General features: G+C 34.7%; 1 protein-coding gene across 1 annotated transcript in view; it reads right to left on the reverse strand.

Annotated features, from left to right (window-relative positions):
* The window catches only part of GABRA3 (gamma-aminobutyric acid type A receptor subunit alpha3), a 349260-nt gene that overhangs the window by 201146 nt on the left and 129906 nt on the right, over positions 1-18208 (reverse strand). The window contains exon 3 of the mRNA XM_047843032.1: positions 13729-13850. Within this exon, the coding sequence (XP_047698988.1) occupies positions 13729-13850 (122 nt within the window). The remainder of the gene's footprint in view (positions 1-13728; positions 13851-18208) is intronic.

An 18208-nucleotide genomic window follows, 5' to 3' on the forward strand; every position in this document is an offset into this window, starting at 1 on the left:
CTTATTTCACTTAGCATAACATCCTCTAAGATATTATATTTGTCTGTGTATTTACCTTAGATTTTACAACATTTAAATCATTTAGAGTTTATTCTCTGGCCATAATGAAATAAAGCTAAAAATAAGTTTCAAAACAATAAGAAAATCACCAACTCCATGTAAATTAAACAATAAACTTCTAAACCATTCATGGATCAAAAAGAAAATAAAACATGTTGGAAAATATTTTACATTAAATATATATAATAATGAATATACATTTTAAAATTCAGGGGATGCAGCTAAATCAGTGTTTAGCCCTAATATTATATATTAGAAAAGGAAAAAAATGAAAATAAATGAGAGGAAATAATAAATATAAAAGCTGAAATCAATGAAATACAATAGAAAGAGGAATGAAGAAAAAACCAATAAAGATGAAGGCAGTTCTTTGAAAAAATAAATACATGAATCCCTTGTAAGGCAGATCAAAAAAAAAGGTAAAAAATAAAAATGACCAATATTAAGAATGGAAAGTTGATTATCACTACAGGTGCTACAGAATTTTAAAAATAGATATAGATAGATAGATGATAGATATAGAGATAGAGATATGTAAATATATGATAAGATATTAACAGTTTTTTGGCAATAAATTTCACAACCTGTATAAAATGGACAAATTCCTTGAAAAACACTTCCTATAGAAATGAAAGAAGAAACAGAAAAGGCGAATAGTCTAATGTCTAGTAATGATGTTTAATACTTGATTAAAAACCTTTCCACAAACAAAACAACTGGCTCTAATAGTTTCACCTATGAATTCTTCTAAACTTCTAGGGAAGATAGAACACCAATCTCACATGAACATTTTCAGAGAATAGATATGGAGGGAAAACTTCCCAGCTCTATTTATGAGATCAGCATAAACTTATTACCAAAATTGAATGAGGACATCACAAAGGAAGGTGATAGACTAGTGTCTACTTTAAAAAGATGCAAAATTCCAAAATAAAACATTAGAAAATTAAATGTAGTGCTATATATATAAAATAATGTACTGTGACCAAGCAGAGTCTATTTTAGGAATTCAAGGGTCTATTTAGGAATTCAATTATTATCCACATTTAATTAAAAGTGTTTTTGAATGTAGTTGACACACAATGTTACATTAGTATCAGGTATACAACATAGTGAATCAACTTCTCTATACACTATATTATGCTCACCACAAGTGTGGCTACTGTCACCATACAATATTATTACATTATCATTGACTATCTTCCCTATGTTGTGCCTTTTGTTCCTGTAACTTACTCATTCCATAACTGAAAGCATATAACATCCTCCCTTCACCTATTTTGCCCATGTCTCTACTCTCCTCCCCTCTGGCAACCATCATTTTGTACTCTGTTTTCATGGATCTGTTTCTGCTTTTTGTTGGTTTATTCATTTATCTTTTTAGTTTCCACATAGGAGTTAAATCATATGGTATTTGTCTTTCAGAGTGTAACATTTCTATTAGCATAATATCCTATAGGTCCATCCATGTGGTTGCCAATGGTACAATCTTATTCTTTTTTATGGTTGAGTAATGTTCCATATATACACAGATAAACCGTATCTTCCTTATCCATTTATCTATCAATGAACACTTAGGTTGCCTCCATATATTGGCTATTTTAAATAATGCTATAATAACCATGAGGGTGCAAGTATCTTTTCAAATTAGTCTTTTAATTTTCATTTTGTAAATAGCCAGTAGAAAAATTATTGAATTGTATGGTATTTCTAGTTTTAAATTTTTGATGAACTTCCATACTATTTTCCACAGTGGCTGAATTAAACTCCCACCAACAGTGCATAAGGATTCCATTTTCTCCACATCCTAATACTTAGTATTTCCTGTTGTTTTTCATTTTAGTCATTCTGGCAGGCATAAAGTAGTATCTCATTGTGGTTTTGATTTGTATTTCTCTGAGGATTAGTGATATTCAACATCTTTTCATGTGTCTGTTGGTAATCTGTATGTCTTCTTTGGGAAAATGTCTATTCAGCTCCTTGGCCCATTTTAGAGTCAGATTATATGTGTATGTGTGTGTGTGTGTGTGTGTGTGTGTGTGTGTGTGTGTGTGTGTGTTGAGTTGTTAAGTTCTTTATATAGTTTGGGTATTAAACCCTTATTGGATATATCATTTGCTAGTATTTTCTCCTATTCAGTAGGTTGGGTTGCTCTTTCAATTTTTTTGGTTTCCTTCATCGTGCAAAAAAGCTTTTTGGTTGGTGTAGTCCCAATAGTATGGACATTTTACCAACATTAACTCTTCAATCCATGAATACAGAATATCTCTCCATTTGTTTGTGTCTTTAATTTCTTTCATCAGTGTTTTTATAGGTTTTAGAGTACAGACCTTCCACTTCCTTGGTTAAATTTATTCCTAGCTATTTTAGTCTTTTTGGAGCAATTGTTAAAGGAATTGCTTTCTTAATTTCTCTTTCTGCTACATCATTATTAGTGCAAAGAAACACTATTGCTTTCTGGGTATTAATTTTGTATCCTGTAACTTTATTGAATTCATTTACTTCTTCTAGTAGTTTTCTGGTGGAGTCCTTAGGGTTTTCCATGTATAGTATCATGTCATCTACAAATAGTGACAGTTTAACTTTTTCTTTACCAATATGGATGCCTATTATTTCTTTTTTTGTCTAGTTGCTGTGGCTAGGATTTCCAGTACTATTCTAAATAAAAGTGTTGAGAATGTACATCCTTGTCTTGTTCTAGATCTTAGAGAAAAACTCTCCATTTTTCCCCATTGAGTATGATGTTAGCTATGGGCTTTTCATAAATGGCTTTTATGTTGAGGTATGTTTCCTCTAAACCTACTTTGTTGAGAGTTTGTATCATAAACAGAGGCTGAATTCTGTCAGGTACTTTTTTTCTGCATCTCTTGAGATGATCATGTAATTTTTGTCCTTTTTTGTATTGATGTGGTGTATTACATTGATTGATTTGTGAATGTTGAACCACACCTGCATCTGCAAAATAAGTCCCACTTGATTGTGGTAAATGATCCTTTTAATGTATTATTGAATGTGGTTTACTAATGTTTTGTTGAGAATTTTTGCATGTTCATCAGATATATTGGCCTGTAGTTTTCCTTTTTAGTGGTCTCTTTCTCTGGTCTTGGTATACAGGATAAGACTGTCCTCATAGAATGAATTTGAAAGTTTTACTTCCTCTTCTATTTGTTGGAGTAGTTTAAAGAGAGTAAGTATTAACCCCTCTCTAAATGTTTGGTAAAGTTCACATGTGAATCCATCTGGTCTTGGACTTTTTTTGGTAGTTTTTTGTTTACCAATTAAATTTTGTTGTTAGTTACACAAAAATAAACTCAAAATGGATGAAAGACCTAAATGTGAGACAGGAAACCATCAAAATCCTAGAGGAGAAAACAGGCAGCAACCTCTTTGACATCAGCCACACAAATTTCTTGCTTGACACATTTCCAAAGGCAAGGGAAATAAAAGCAAAAATGAACTATTGGGATCTCATCAAGATAAAAAGATTCTACACTGCAAAGGAAACAACCAACAAAACTAAAAGGCAACCAACACAATGGGAGAAGATATTTGCAAATTACATATCAGATACGGTGTTAGTATGCAAAATCTACAAAGAACGTGCTAAACTCAATACCCGAAAAACATAATCCAGTGAAGAAATGGGCAAAAGACATGAATAGACACTTTTCCAAAGACATCCAGATGGCCAACAGATATGAAAAGATGCTCAACCTCACTCATCATCAGGGAAATACAAATCAAAACTACACTGAAATACCACTTCACATCAGTCAGAGTGACTAAAATTAACAACTCAGGAAACAGCAGATATTGATGAGGATGTAGAGACAAGGGGACCATCTAGTGCTGTTGGTGGGAATGCAAACTGGTGTAGCCATTCTGGAAAACAGTGTGGAGGTTCCTAAAAAAAAGTAATAATAGAACTACCCTATGACCCAGCAAAACACTACTAGGAATTTATTCAAAGGATACAGGAATGCTGATTCACAGGGGCACATGTACTCCAATGTTTATAGCAGTGCTTTCAACAATAGCCAAATTATGGAAAAAGCCCAAATGTCTAATCAACTGATGAATGGATAAAGTGTGGTTTATATATACAATGGAATACTACTTGGCAATGAGAAAATGAAATCCTGTAATTTGCAACAACATGGATGGAACTGAAGGGTATTATGCTAAGTGATATGCCAACAAATTGGACAACCTGGAAGAAATGGACAAATTCCTAAACACCCACATTCTTCCAAAACTCAATCAGGAGGAAATAGAAAGCTTGAACAGACCCATAACCAGCGAAGAAATTGAATCAGTTATCAAAAATCTCCCGGGGCGCCTGGGTGGCGCAGTCGGTTAAGCGTCCGACTTCAGCCAGGTCACGATCTCGCGGTCTGTGAGTTCGAGCCCCGCGTCGGGCTCTGGGCTGATGGCTCAGAGCCTGGAACCTGTTTCCGATTCTGTGTCTCCCTCTCTCTCTGCCCCTCCCCCGTTCATGCTCTGTCTCTCTCTGTCCCAAAAATAAATAAACGTTGAAAAAAAAATTTTTTTTTTAAAAAAATAATAAAAAAAAAAAATCTCCCAACAAATAAGAGTCCAGGACCAGATGGCTCCCCAGGGGAGTTCTACCAGACGTTTAAAGCAGAGATAATACCTATCCTTCTCAAGCTATTCCAAGAAATAGAAAGGGAAGGAAAACTTCCAGACTCCTTCAATGAAGCCAGTATTACTTTGATTCCCAAACCAGACAGAGACCCAGTAAAGAAAAAGAGAACTACAGGCCAATATCCCTGATGAATATGGATGCAAAAATCCTCAATAAGATACTAGCAAATCGAATTCAACAGCATATAAAAAGAATTATTCACCATGATCAAGTGGGATTCATTCCTGGGATGCAGGGCTGGTTCAACATTTGCAAATCAATCAACGTGATACACCACATTAATAAAAGAAAATATAAGAACCATATGATCCTGTCAATCGATGCAGAAAAGGCCTTTGACAAAATCCAGCACCTTTCTTAATAAAAACCCTTGAGAAAGTCGGGATAGAAGGAACATACTTAAACATCATAAAAGCCATTTATGAAAAGCCCACAGCTAACATCATCCTTAATGGGGAAAAACTGAGAGCTTTTTCCCTGAGATCAGGAACACAACAGGGATGCCCACTCTCACTGCTGTTGTTTAACATAGTGTTGGAAGTGCTAGCATCAGCAATCAGACAACAAAAGGAAATCAAAGGCATCAAAATTGGCAAAGATGAAGTCAAGCTTTCACTTTTTGCAGATGACATGATATTATACATGGAAAATCCGATAGACTCCACCAAAAGTCTGCTAGAACTGATACATGAATTTAGCAAAGTTGCAGGATACAAAATCAATGTACAGAAATCAGTTGCATTGTTATACACTAACAATGAAGCAACAGAAAGACAAATAAAGAAACTGATCCCATTCACAATTGCACCAAGAAGCATAAAATACCTAGGAATAAATCTAACCAAAGATGTAAAAGATCTGTATGCTGAAAACTATAGAAAGCTTATGAAGGAAATTGAAGAAGATATAAAGAAATGGAAAAACATTCCATGGTCATGGATTGGAAGAATAAATATTGTTAAAATGTCAATACTACCCAAAGCAATCTACATATTCAATGCAATCCCAATCAAAATTGCTCTGGCATTCTTCTCGAAGCTAGAACAAGCAATCCTAAAATTTGTATGGAACCACAAAAAAACCCAAATAGCCAAAGTAATTCTGAAGAAGAAGACCAAAGCAGGAGACATCAAAATCCCAGACTTTAGCCTCTACTACAAAGCTGTAATCATCAAGACAGCATGGTATTGGCACAAAAACAGACACATGGACCAATGGAATAGAATAGAAACCCGAGAATTTGACCCATAAAAGTATGGCCAACTAATTTTTGACAAAGCAGGAAAGAATATCCAATGGAAAAGACAGTCTATTTAAAAAATGGTTCTGGGAGAATTGGACAGCAACATGCAGAAGAATTAAACTAGACCACTTTCTTACACCATTCACAAAAATTAACTCAAAATGGATGAGGGACCTGAATGTGAGACAGGAAACCATCAAAACCCTAGAGGAGAAAGCAGGAAAAAAACCTGTCTGACCTCAGCTGTGGCAATTTCTTACTTGACACATCTCCAAAAGCAAGGGAATTAAAAGCAAAAATGAACTATTGTGACCTCATGAAGATAAAAAGCTTCTGTACTCTAAAGGAAACAATCAACAAAACTAAAAGGTAACCAACGGAAAGGGAAAAGATATTTGCAAATGACACATCTGACAAGGGCCAGTATCCAAAATCTATAAAGAACTCACCAAACTCTACACATGAAAAACAAATAATCCAGTGTAGAAATGGGCAGAAGAGATGAATACACACTTTTCCAAAGAAGACATCCAGATGGCCAACAGGCACAAGAAAAGATGCTCAACGTCACTCCTCATCAGGGAAATAGAAATCAAAGCCACACTGAGATACCATCTCACGCCAGTCAGAGTGACTAAAATGAACAAATCGGGAGACTATAGATGCTGGCAAGGATGTGGAGAAACGGGAACCCTGTTGCACTATTGGTGGGAATGCAAACTAGTGCAGCCGCTCTGGAAAACAGTGTGGAGGTTCCCCCAAAAATGAAAAATATATCTACCCTATGACTCAGCAATTGCACTGCTAGGAATTTACCCAAGGGATACAGGAGTGCTGATGCATAGGGGCACTTGTACCCCAATGGTTATAGCAGCACTCTCAACAATAGCCAAGTAATGGAAAGAGCTTAAATGTCCATCAACTGATGAATGGATAAAGAAATTGTGGTTTATATACACAATGGAATACTACATGGCAATGAGAAAGAATGAAATATGGCCTTTTGTTGCAATGTGAGTGGAACTGGAGAGTGTTATGCTAAGTGAAATAAGTCATACAGAGAAAGACAGATACCATATGTTTTCACTCTTATTTGGATCCTGGGAAACTTAACAGAAGACCAAGGGGGAGGGGAAGGAAAAAAAAAAAAGGTTAGAGAGGGAGGGAGCCAAAACATAATAGACTCTTAAAAACTGAGAACAAACTGAGGGTTGATGGGGGGTGGGATGAAGGGGAGGGTGGATGATGGATATTGAGGAAGGCACCTGTTGGGATGAGCACTGTTATTTGACAATAAATTTCATATTAAAAAATTTTAATGTTTATTTTTGAGAGAGAGAGAGTGACCAGGGTGGGGAAAGAGAGAGACAGGGAGACAAAGGATCCAAAGCAGACTCCTCGTTGAGAATGGAAAGCCTGATGCAGGGCTCAATCTCACAAATTGTGAGATCATGACCTGACCTCAAGTCAGACGCTCAATCGACTGAGTCATCTAGGTGCCCCTCTTTATTATCTGTGTCTATTAGGGGTTTTGGGTTTGTGGTTACCATGAGGTCAATATATAACATCCTAAGTATATAGCAGTCTATATTAAGTTGATGGTCATTTAAGGTCAAACATATTCTAAAAGAAAAACTCTGCTTTTCTTTTTTACTCCCTCCTCCATGATTTATGTATATGCTGTTATATTGCACATGTTTTATTCATAATTTTATTATGTCTAATTATGGCCATTTCTTTTCCACTTAAGTCTCTTTAACATTTCTTGTAAGGGTAGTTTAGTGGTGATAAACTCTTCTGACTTTTGTTTTTCTGGAAAACTCTTGGTATCTCCTTCAATTCTGTATAATAACTTTGTGAGGTAGAGTATTCTTGGTTATAGGATATATTTTTTTCTTTCAACACTTTGAATATATCATGCCAGTGACTCTAATTTGGGCAAGGCACTGCTGAGAGTACTGTGGGCTCTAGTGTCCTTGACCTGGCTTGTGGGGCAGTGGTCTATGCTGAAATATGTGAGTTGAGGAAATTTGGAGCTGCTAGCATTATCCTTCCATCAAACAAACATTTGGTAACTAAAGTGGTGTTGTTCCTCAGAGAAAAGTATGCCATTGTTCTCACTCTCAGAATCAGAGACATGTCTAAGAGATTTTTTGCCCAATTGATTCATGCAATTTATTATATTGTTACCTCTTCTTTTTTTTCTGGTTTCTTAAGTGAAGACTTGAGGCACTGGTTTAAGGTTAATATTTTCTGAGGTACCCATCTACTGTTATCAGCTTTCCTCTTAGCACTGCTTTATGACATATTTTTTTATTTTATTCAATTGAAAATGTTTTGCATTTTCTTTTGAGTTCTTCTTTGACTCATGGTTTATTTAGCATTGTATTATTTAGTTCCCAAATACATTGAGATTTTCCAGATATTCACTTTCTAATTTTTCCCACTGTGGTGAGAGAACATACTTTGCATGCTGTAAGTTCTTTTAATTTTTTTATGATAAAGAATATGGTCTATTTTGGTAAAGGTTGTAGGTATATTTGAAAAGGATGTATATTCTGCTGTTGTTGATTGGAATGTTGTATAAATGCCACTCAAGTCAAGTTGGTTGATACTGTGGTTCCTGTTTCTACTACCTTTACCTATTTTCTGCCTACTGGTACATTGCTTATTGAGAAAGGAGTGTTGAAATCTCTACTATAACTAAAGATCATATCTTTCTCCTTTCAGTTCTCAATTTTTGTTTCATGTGGTTAGATGCTCTGTGATTAGGTACATAAATATTTAGGATCATTATGTACTCTTAATGAATTGACCCCTTTGTTATAAAATGGTCCTCTTTATTGCTAACAATATTTTTGCTCTAATATTTTCTTTTTCTGATATTAAAATAGCTACTCCAATCTTCTTTTAATTAGTGTTAGCATGGTGCACCATTTTCCATCCTTTTACTTTTATTTACAGCTTTATATTTAAGGTGGGTTTCTCTCAGTAATTTTGCATCCTGATTTTTAAAAAATACGATTTGACCATCTCTGCCTTTAAAAATGGATGCTTAAGACTGCTGAGGTGATTCAGTTGGTTAAGTGTCTAACTCTTGGTTTTAGCTCAGGTCATGATCTCACAGTTCATGGGTTCGAGCCCCACATCAGGATCTGTGCTGACAGTTCGGAACCTGCTTGGGCTTCTCCCTCTCTCTTTCTCTCTCTCTGCCCCTCTGATCACGTTTTGTCTCTCTCTAAAAATAAATATTTAAAAATAAAATGGATGTTTAAATTATTTATATTTAATGTGATGATTCATATGGTTGTTCTTACTTTTCTATTTGTTTCATCTTTTTGTTACATTTTCTTCTTTTTCTGCCTTGTCAACCATTTCTATTATTACATTTTTATAACCTTTTTTGCTTTATTAGCTATAATTTTTCTTTAAGTTCTATAGCACACTTCCTTATCACAATCTGCCAACAAGTAATATTATATCATGCCATGTACAGTATAAAAACCTTTCAACAGTACATTTCTATTTCATTTTCTCCTGGCCTCTGTGCTATTGTTATCATACATTTTCCTCATATATATGCTTTAAGCCACATAATACACTGTCATTATTTTTGCTTTAGTCATTTATCATTTAAATAGATTGGGGAAAAAACTGCTTTATATTTACCCACACAGTTTTTTATTTGTGTTGCTCTTTCTTCCTTTCTATAGATCCCTATTTCTATCTGGCATTGTTTTCCTTCTGCCTGATGCATTTTCATTTACATTTACATTTACATTTACATTACATTTACATTACATTCATTTCTTGTAGTACAGACATGCTGATGAATTTTTCAGCTTCTAGTGTCTGAAAAAGTATTCATTTTGCCTATATGTTTAAAGTACATTAACTCTGGTTACAGAATTATAGATTGACAGTTTTTTTCCAGTACTTCAAAGCTGTCACTAACTACATTCTTGCTTGTTTATTTCTGACAAGAAGCAAAATTGTCCCTCTATACATAATGTTTATTTTTCCTTCCAATATTTTACTTAAATTCAAGTTACTTTATATAAAGTGTAGTACTGGTTTCAGGGATAGACTTTAGTGATTCATCACCTACATACAACACCCAATGTTCATCATAACAAGTGCCCTCCTTAATGTCTATCACCCAGTTAAGCCCATTGCCCGACCCACATCCCCTCTAGCAAGCCTCAGTTTGTTCTCTATAGTTAACAGTATTTTATGGTTTGCTGCCCTCTGCCATTTTATTTTATTTTATTTTATTTTATTTTATTTTATTTTATTTTATTTTTTATTTTTCCTTCTTTTCCCCTATGTTCACCTGTTTTGTTTCTTAAACTCCACATATGAGTAAAATCATATGGTATTTGTCTTTCTCTGACAGACTTATTTCACTTAGCATAATACACTCTAATTCCACCCAACTTATTGCAAATGGCAAGATTTCATTCCTTTTGATGGATGAGTAATATTTTATTGTATACCACATCTTCTTTATTCATTCATCAGTTGATGGAAATTTGGGCTCTTTCCATAGTTCACCCATTGTTGATAATGCTTCTATAAACCCTGGGGTGCAAGTACCCCTTTAAATCAGTGTTTTTATATCCTTTGGATAACTACCTAGTAGTGCAATTACTGGGTCATAGGGTAGTTCTATTTTTAACCTTTTCAGGAACTTCCATACAGTCTTCCAGAATGGCTGTACCAGTTTGCATTCCCACCAGCAGGGTAGAAGTGTTCCCCTTTCTCCACATCCCCACCAACATTTGCTGTTTCCTTAGGGTAGTTCTATTTTTAACCTTTGCAGGAATCTCCATACTGTCTTCCAGAGTGGCTGCTCCAGTTTGCATTCCTACCAAGAGGGTAGAAGTGTCTCTATTTCTCCACATCCTCACCAACATTTGTTGTTTCCTAACTTGCTAATTTTAGCCACAATGTTTTGTTTTACTCTGTTTGCTTTGAAGATGTTCTCTTTATATGAAGGGGAGCAGAAAATTTATTTGAAAAAAATGGTCAAAAACATTCTAAATTTGATAAAAGTTTTAATTCTCTCAAACCAAGAAGGTCAACAAATAAGAAACATGAGTAGGGGTGCCTGGGTGGCTCAGCCAGTTAAGCATCCGACTTTGGCTCAGGTCATGATCTTGCAATTCCTGGGTCTGAGCCCCACATTGGGCTCTGTGCTGACAGCTTAGGGCTTGGATCCTGCTTTGGATTCTGTGTCTCCCTCTCTCTCTGCCCCTACCTCACTCTCACTCTGTCTGTCTCTATCTCTCTCTCTCTCAAAAATAAATAAAACATTAAAAAATAAGAAGCATGAATAAAATTTCACAAAGGGATATGATCAAATAGCTTAAAACTAGTGATAAAGGTAAATCTGGTCCCTGTTACTCTATGTTAGCCAGAAGCCAAAAGCTCCACCCATATTTTTCATGGGTAGTCAAATTCTACATGTCTACAACCAATTAACTTCCACCTACTCCCCTGCTTTCTTTGTTCCAAGCACACTTCAAAAGAAACAGAATAAAACAAAATAATACTGTCCCTCTTCCAACGTCCATTATTGTAGAAAGTAGCACCACTCAGTCATCCATGCCAACAACCTAGAAGTTATCTTTTTCTCCCTCCTTTTACCAGCCCCATAATTTAATCAGTCACCAAATTCTCTACATTCCCACAGCCATCACTTTCATCCTGGACAACTGCAATTGATTTGTAACTGGTCTTCTATTCCTCAGGAATATTGTCCTGATCCAATCATTATTTATACCAAAGCAAGTGTCATACATCCTTCATCTAAAAACAACAACAACAAAAACTGCAAACATATCTTAACTTTACTTAATAAGTGAGCTTATTATAATGGTATGGATTATAGTAATTCCAACACCATTTTATGTATTTTGTAGGACCGAGAAAATGAGTAAATCAATGAATGCTGTGTTGAACTGAACTTAATGGTATCAGTACAAACTCATTATACATGCACACACACATATTTGTACATATGTATGTGTGTGTATGTATATATAGAAATATATACAGGTATGTGTATATATGTGTATATATTATGTGTGTCTATATACACACACACACAATATACACATGTTATATAGATATATGTAAATACATATGAATATACATTAAATTTTTAATTTTTTTATTTTCTAATTCTGTCTGATGAAAGTTTCTAAAAGCAATGACACCCTACTAGCAATGAATACACCTAGCACTCAGAAGTTGAACTTTAAATATACTGTAATTTCCCACAAAAATGTGCCATGTATTCTTGGAAAAAGTGGCTGCTTCCTGGGAAGGGAATAAGGGAAAATTACAAGATAAATATGGAATATACCGTTATGCCAAAAAGTAAAAAGGTGCCCCAAATATGTGAAGAACAGATCAAAAGGAAATAGAAGCCAGGTTGAATAGGCTTCTGCTAGGCAAATACGGAAAATTATGGACATAAATTCTAATTAAAATGAATAATATTAATGGATTACAATTCATTGAATAAAATATGAATCCATATATTGATGATAATAGTTACCTAATTAAAGAGAAGGGTTTTTTTCCTTACAATAGAATACCATCTAATAAATATAGAGGAATAATACATTTAGAAAATCACCATTTGCAACCATAACAGTTATTATTCATGTAAGAATATTTAATAGTTACTATAATGATTGCATGCAACCTGAATTAGGAATATAATAATCTCAAAGTACTTCCTCACAAATTACTTATAGATTATAAACTTAAAAAAAAGGTGATTTTAAACTGGAATAACTTCGTGAACATCAAAGTGAACATTACCAATAATGGGCCAAATAGGCATCATATCCCTTTTGGAAAAATGCACTAAGAAACATATGATTAAATCTGTGTATTTCCTCTAAAAATGAATAAGGAAAATCTAATGCCATGAAAGACAAAGAAAATCTGAGTAAATTATACCAAATTATAGGCTGAAGATATGTGAAAATAAATGCTATGCATAATCCTGGATTGAATCCTATATCAATGGAAAATGCTATATAGAACACTTTTGGGACAAGTGGCAAAAATTGAATATCAACTACAGATCAGAACACAGTATAATGTCAGGTTACATTTTCTGAATTTATAATTGCATTGTAATTTTGTAAATTAATTTATTTGTTCTAAGGAAAAGCACATTGAAGTATTTAGGGACAAAGGGGTATGATATCTGCAACTAGTTCTCAAATGGTTCAGGAAAAAATCAAACTCATACATTTGCATACTTGCCATTTAAGTATAGCCCATGATTTACTCTGATGCATTTATCTCATTGTGATCATATGGCTAATGATACTAAACTAATGGCCAACCAAGATCCCACCTAGGCAGCAGGTTGCTCCTCATTGGAAGTTCAGGCTGACATGTGCTGAGGGTTTTGAGAGCAAAGGTATGTTTCCCAGATATGCCGGGGCCAAGCCTCCCATTTAGGCAGGGATTGGTCTTTTGATACCAGAAATGGGCTTTGTCAAATATTAGTGTATATTACATGCATTTAGCTAAGTGAAATTCAGAATTTTCCAAAACCATACCAGAGAGATTGACCATTGAAATGAAAGGTTAGAACTAATTTCTACTGCTCAGAGGGAAGAAACTTAACTTTACACTAAACCCATTGGTCAAGGGAATGCTGAAGTTACCTTAAGAATCTTTCTTTTTAGATGACAATAGCCAAGAAAGGGATCTTAAAATAGTAACTGACCTCCAAGACCAGGTCGCAGCCGGTTGTCATAGCCATCTAGAAGACGATCTAAGATTCTGGTAAATATAGTGATGTTGTCAGTGCTGTCATCAGGAATATCTGGGGCGTGCTTAGGAGAGAGCCTGCGACAGTGGAAGAAACAGAGATGGAAAATAATAGTTCTTAATAGGAAACACTTGCATGTGTAAACACTTTAAAACAATTTCAATCAATAGACTGGGCCAACTAAATAGCCCTGTATCTTAACCAAATCAGCACTTCCTACTTGCTATGATGATTACCTGTGTAAAAGGCAGACAGTGGTCACTATACTTGAACTCTTACTATAGCATTGACAAGAGATTTATCAAACATGTGCTCCAGCCCCAACTCAACAGTGGAGAAATGCAAGCAGAAATTGTTAATACAATGTTCTGGGGAACAGTCGGTGGCATAAAGTTATACATCAAATTTTGGTGCATGAATGAACAGTCCTCAAAGTTAAAAAAGAAAAATTGTGTTACAAAAAACTTACCCCACTTCTGGCTGAGAGAAGCATAAGTTCACAGAATAATAGAATCAGACTGTTGGAGTGTGTTTATTCTACCTACCCACCACTTTATGGAGATAGGGTAACAAAATAATAGTACTCCATTAAATGTTAAAGCTACCGGGACTCTTAAGAGATTCCTTAATTTTGCTCATTTTATACATGGATAAATAAGCTCAAAGAGGGGGCCATCAAATTTGCCAACAAATTTGAAATTTGAAAGGCAGAAATAGGACTAGAATCCAAGTTTTCTGATTTTCTAGTGACCCTCAGCTACCTCCTACTTCTCCAGTTTGGATGCCTTCTGTAAACCTTTCCAAACACTAGGCACTTTGCCAACCACCTACTCAGGCCCAGGTTTACTGATACTCTCACTTTATGAGGAGGGTCTTGTTGTGGTTTGACAGGACTAAAAATGAAACTCTCTGGGTAGTTTAAGAGAAAAGGGGATATAACTAAAGAGATGGCTGTTGCCAAGGATCAAAAAGCATGGTGTAGAATCAACTAATAAACTAGGAGTCAGAAATCCTGGATTCTACTGCCAGCTGTATTCATGAATTAAAGTAGATAATGAAGCAAGATACAATACTGTATCTCCTTAAGTCTGTTTTCACCATTCCTACCTTGGACCCAGAAGGTTTCCATTAATAGGTATAACTGTTCCTAGCATACAATTAGTCAAATCGATAAGAAGGGCACCCGGGTGGCTCAGTCAGTTGAGCAACCAAATCTTGGTTTTGGCTCAGGTCATGATCTCACAGTAGTGAGATCGAGCCCTACATTGGGCATGGAGTCTGCTTAAGATTCTCTCTTTCTCCTTCTGCCCCTCTCCTCTGTTCTTTCTCTCAATAAATAAATAAATAAATAAATAAATAAATAAATAATACATACATACATACATACATACATAAGATAATAGTTGAGAAGGAGTCATAAGACAGAGTCAGTATGTCTTCCCACAAATATATATTCTTAGTGGCAAGAAAAGTTCATTTTATTTTTAAAAAGACCTAAGAAAAATCTACAGAATAGAAACATCAAAATTGAATGGTTCTCACTCTAAACTGTCATTCTCCAGCAGATAACTTTGAAAAAGTCATTTTGGACCTCAACTTCCTTAATTCATAAATCTAATCCAATTCAGTTAATTATTCAATACATCTTTATTGAGAATCAACTATGTGACTCTACTTTGGGTACTGTGATAGAGCATAATAAAGATAAAACAAGGTGAGTAATCTTTTCCCTGATTACAGGGTTGCTGAGGGAATCAAATGATAAAATAGTTACACATGGAAGGAAAATGAGACCTAAGCTTAAAAAGTCTAGAGACATGTATTTGAATTTTTTAGTGTGACCATAGGAAAGTCATATAACACCTCTAATAGCTTTCTCATATTTCAAATTAAAATAACTTCACAGATAGATTGCATTAACATTAAATAACATATTAAAATTGTCAGGCTTAATGTTTAATATGTGGAAGTATTCAAAGTTTGTTTTCTCTTTTTTGAAATAGTACTGTATGCACTTGAATGCATTATTCAAATGCAAATAGTAACAAATATATTGGCATACTCATCAACCAAAACCCATAAAGAAAACTTTGGCCAGAGAGGCACTGGAACCCAGTGAAAAGTAGAGATGATTGTCTGGTTTAGTGGACAGAGCACTAGAAGTGATACAAATACCTTACTGGGAAGGGGGTGGGGGGGATAAGGGAACTATAGCACAGAGCTAACAAACTGGCATTAATATGCTAAAGAGATAAATACAGGCAACCTTCAGGTGACAGCTCAATACACCAATATTCTGAATTGGTCTTACATGGGCTGTGGAGAGAGAGGCTCAATTGATTTTGTGCACACCACTTTCTCATTATCCTTCAACTTTCACTGTGGGGACTCTTAGCTGTGATTAGCCTAATTTGATTTCTAGGAAATAGGTCAATAAATTGTATGAAAAACAATTTCTTGGATTACTGAAAGCAGATAGAAAGGAGAATTCTCACAGAGTCATAGATGAGCTATAAAGGGCTTCAGAAATTATTTACTCCAGGTGGATTGATAGATGGGAATTCTAAAGCCCCTGAACATAATTTTTAACCGCCCTGAATGTTAATGGAAAAGCTAAGATTTGGACCAGATTTGGGACCATATTCTTGAATATGAGGCCATAAGATTTGGGACCATATTCTTGAATATGAGGCCAATACACTATGCCACCTCTCTTACTAAAATACTAACTTCCATGACAATGCATTTCCATTCATTGCCGATGTGTTAATTAGGCTAGCAGCATTCTACACTAATAATTTTTAAACTTTTAAGTAAAAAAAAAATCAATGCTAAATATCACTCTAATACAAATTTCAATAGATTTCTCTATGATTTTGCCCTTGGTTACTGCTATTTTTTTCTCCTAACGTGCACTAAATTATTTCATGGGGAACTGGAACATGGTTTAATCTAGAACCCAAGTCAGAACTCTCTTCTTCAATAACTCAACTGCAACAAGCTAAAAATGCTCTAGTTTGTTCCAATCCAAAGAAGTTTGGGAGAACAACAAAGAATCATGGTATATCAGGATTATGGGAGAGCCTTAGAGATCATATATTTTTTTTCATTTTACAGATGAAGCACCTAAGACACTAATGAGAGGAAGAAATTCTTCAAAGCCACATACTTATTAGGTTGATAAAACTGATGCACCCATGACTTTTGCCTCATCTCTGTTATTACCAGTTGGATTTAATATCAATAATCCATCATTTAAACATTAAAATCATGTTACTAATATACTATGTGTAGGTAAGGTTGATTTAGTCAATTTTTTAGTTCTAAACATGGAATAGTGGTAAGTCCATAGGATTAGGATCAAATGAGCAGTTTTAGTCCTGGCCTTGCCAATAACTGATTGTGTAACATATTTCCTCGTAAGATGGGGATAATAATTTCCTACCTTAGAAAGTTTATGGAAGAAATAAGTAAATAATACAATGAACAAAAATTCACTTTGCAAATGGTAAAGCTCCATATACATTGAGGGTTGTTCATTCCTTTCTCTGCCCCCCCCCCAAAAAAAACTTCTGAAAATGTAATGAGACACTTTTGAAAGACAGGCACTTTTTGTACACATTTTTGTGCGGACATAGGTTTCCATTTCTCTTGGGGAGATATCTATGGGTAGAAATGCTAAGTCATAGGGTTATTCTGTTAAACCCTTTTTAAAACATTTCTTTTTAACTGAAGTGATATTCACATTAAATTAACCAGTTTAAAGTGAACAATTCAGTGGCATTCAATATATTCACAATGTTGGGAAACTACCACCTCTACATAAATCTAAAAAATTTTCATCACCCCAGAAGAAAATCATGTAAACATTAAGCACATGCTTGTTATTCTCTCTGTCCTGCAGCCCCTGGCAACCACCAATCTGCATTCTATTTCTATAGATTTAGCCATTCAAGATATTTCATATAAATGTTATCATACAATATATAGTCTTTTGTGTCTGGCTTCTTTCACTTAACATGTTTTCCAGGTTCATCCACATTATAGCATATTTCAGTACTTCATTTTTGAGGGTGAATAATATTGTATTACATGTATATACACAATTTGTTTATTAGGCACTCATCTGTTAATGGATATTTATGCATTTTCTACCTTTTGGCTATTGTGAATATTGATGCTGTGAAAATGAGTGTACAATTCTTCTTGGTATTCACCTAGTAGTGAAATTGCTGGGTCATATGGAAATGCCATGTTTAACTTTTTGAAGAAGTGGCAAACTGTTTTCCACAGTAGCTGCACCATTTTCCATTCCCACCAACTATATAAAAGGGATTCAATTTTTCCAAGTATTTGCCAATGCTTCTTACTTTCCCTCTTTTTAAAAATAAACTTATGTATTTAAATTCAAGTTTGTTTTTTTAATTTTTTATTA

The sequence above is a fragment of the Prionailurus viverrinus genome, chromosome X (assembly GCF_022837055.1).
Source record: "Prionailurus viverrinus isolate Anna chromosome X, UM_Priviv_1.0, whole genome shotgun sequence".
NCBI classification, from domain to species: Eukaryota; Metazoa; Chordata; class Mammalia; order Carnivora; family Felidae; genus Prionailurus; species Prionailurus viverrinus.